The 2,765-nt window shown below is 46.0% G+C and overlaps 1 protein-coding gene across 1 annotated transcript; it reads left to right on the top strand.

The window, feature by feature from the left end:
- The first annotated feature begins 322 nt into the window (after window positions 1–322).
- On the top strand, window positions 323–2,362 carry LOC128557284 (proteoglycan 4-like). Its single transcript, XM_053544512.1, has 2 exons — window positions 323–963; window positions 1,771–2,362. The coding sequence occupies exons 1-2, from the start codon at window positions 323–325 to the stop codon at window positions 2,360–2,362; spliced, it is 1,233 nt and encodes a 410-aa protein (XP_053400487.1).
- The last annotated feature ends 403 nt before the right edge of the window (window positions 2,363–2,765 follow it).

The raw sequence follows: 2,765 nt of genomic DNA, 5'->3' as shown, positions 1-2,765 counted from the left end.
TCATTCTGCATGCAAAATCCATCATATTTTGTAAGAATATATTTCAATTTACTTAAAGATGAAATAAACTATGTTTTAATCTATTCTGCAACAGAAACTAGTATAAGACTAGGACGATGCCTTTAAATTTGAAATATATTGTCCAGTCAATATGTATAGTATGTTTTTTAATTTTCGGCAGCCATATTGGCGGCCATCTTGAATTTGAGCACTTTGCCCACCACTTGCATTCTGGCATCAACTGGTTTTGGAAACTTAAGACTGTTACAAACATTTTGATATATAGTTTGCGATGTGCACATTCGTAGACCACCTATCCCTCATGGAGGTGAACTCGTTTGCGACAGTAATAATTCACCCATATCCGAATTACCCAAAAAGGCAAGCTGGGAAGATAGAATCAATCCATACCCAGAATACTCAAAAAGACAAGCTGGAAACGATAGGATCCATCCATATCCGGAATACACAAAAAGGCAACCTGGAAACGATAGGATCCACCCATACCCAGAATACCCAAAAAGGCAGGATCCGCCCATACCCGGAATACCCAAAAAAGCAAGCTGGAAACGATAGGATCCATCCATACCCGGAATACCCAAAAAGGCAAGCTGGAAACGATAGGATCCATCGATACCCGGAATACCCAAAAAGGCAAGCTGGAAACGATAGGATCCAACCATATCTGGAATACCCAAAAAGGCCGGATCCGCCCATACCCGAAACACCCAAAAAGGCAAGCTGGAAACGACAGGATCCACTCATATCTGGAATACCCAAAAAAGGCAGGATCCGCCCACACCCGGAATACCCAAATGGACAAGCTGGAAACGATCGAATCCACACATATCTGGAATACACAAAAAGGCAAGCTGGAAACGATAGGATCCATCTATACCCGGAATACCCAAACAGGCAGACTGGAAACGATAGGATTCATCCATACCCGAAATACCAAAAAAGGCAAGCTTGAAACGACAGGATCCATTCATACCCGGAATACCCAAAAAGGCAAGCTGGAAACGATAGGATCCGCCCATACCCGGAATATAAGAAAAAGCAAGATGGAAACGATAGGATCCATCCATACCCGGAATACCCAAAACGGCAGGCTGGAAACGAAAGGATCCGCCCATACCCGGAATACCCAAAAAGGCAAGCTGGAAATGATAGGATCCATCCATATCTGGAATACACAAAAAGGCCGGATCCGCCCATACCCGGAATATCCAAAAAGGCAGGATCCGCCCATACCCAGAATACCCAAAAAGGCAAGCTGGAAACAAAAGGATCCGCCAATACCCGGAATACCCAAAAAGGCAAGCTGGAAACGATAGGATCCACCATACCCGGAAAACCCAAAAAGGCAAGCTGGAAACGATAGGATCCATCCATACCCGGAATACCCAAAAAGGCAGGATCCGCCCATACCCAGAATACCCAAAAAGGCAAGCTGGAAACGATAGGATCCACCCATACCCGGAATACCCAGAAAGGCAAGCTTGAAACGATAGGATCCACCCATACCCAGAATACCCAAAAAGACAAGCTGGAAACGATAGGATCCACCCATACCCGGAACACCCCAAAAGGCAAGCTGGAAACGATATCATCCACCCATATCCGAATTACCCAAAAAGGCAGGCTGGGAAGATAGAATCAATCCATACCCAGAATACCCAAAAAGGCAAGCTGGAAGCGATAGGATCCATCCATATCCGATATATACAAAAAGGCAAGCTGGAAACGATAGGATCCACCCATACACAGAATACCCAAAAAGGCAGGATCCGCCCATACCCGCAATACCCAAAAAGGCAAGCTGGAAACGATAGGATTCACCCATACCCGGAATACCCAAAAAGGCAGGATCCGCCCATACCCGGTATACCCAAAAGGGCAAGCTGGAAACGATAGGATCCACCCATATCTGGAATACACAAAAAGGCAAGCTGGAAACGATAGGATCCATCCATACCCGGAATACCCAAAAAGGCAAGCTGGAAACGATAGGATCCATCCATACCCAGAATACCCAAAAAGGCAAGCTGGAAACGATAGGATCCAACCATATCTGGAATACCCAAAAAGGCCGGATCCGCCCATACCCGAAACACCCAAAAAGGCAAGCTGGAAACGACAGGATCCACCCATATCTGGAATACCCAAAAAAGGCAGGATCCGCCCACACCCGGAATACCCAAATGGACAAGCTGGAAACGATCGAATCCACACATATCTGGAATACACAAAAAGGCAAGCTGGAAACGATAGGATCCATCTATACCCGGAATACCCAAACAGGCAGACTGGAAACGATAGGATTCATCCATACCCGAAATACCAAAAAAGGCAAGCTTGAAACGACAGGATCCATTCATACCCGGAATACCCAAAAAGGCAAGCTGGAAACGATAGGATCCGCCCATACCCGGAATATAAGAAAAAGCAAGATGGAAACGATAGGATCCATCCATACCCGGAATACCCAAAACGGCAGGCTGGAAACGAAAGGATCCGCCCATACCCGGAATACCCAAAAAGGCAAGCTGGAAATGATAGGATCCATCCATATCTGGAATACACAAAAAGGCCGGATCCGCCCATACCCGGAATATCCAAAAAGGCAGGATCCGCCCATACCCAGAATACCCAAAAAGGCAAGCTGGAAACAAAAGGATCCGCCAATACCCGGAATACCCAAAAAGGCAAGCTGGAAACGATAGGATCCACCATACCCGGAAAACCCAAAAAGGCAAGCTGGA

The sequence above is a fragment of the Mercenaria mercenaria genome, chromosome 5 (assembly GCF_021730395.1).
Source record: "Mercenaria mercenaria strain notata chromosome 5, MADL_Memer_1, whole genome shotgun sequence".
NCBI classification, from domain to species: Eukaryota; Metazoa; Mollusca; class Bivalvia; order Venerida; family Veneridae; genus Mercenaria; species Mercenaria mercenaria.
Note: the sequence above shows the minus strand (reverse complement) of the source record. Positions and strands in the feature narration are given on the sequence as shown.

Coding starts and splice junctions, on each gene's coding strand:
- LOC128557284 (XM_053544512.1), top strand. CDS start 323: ATGGAGGTGAACTCGTTTGCGACAGTAATAATTCACCCATATCCGAAT. Junction 964..1,770: donor TACCCGAAATACCAAAAAAG/GCAAGCTTGAAA, acceptor ACCCATACACAG/AATACCCAAAAAGGCAGGAT.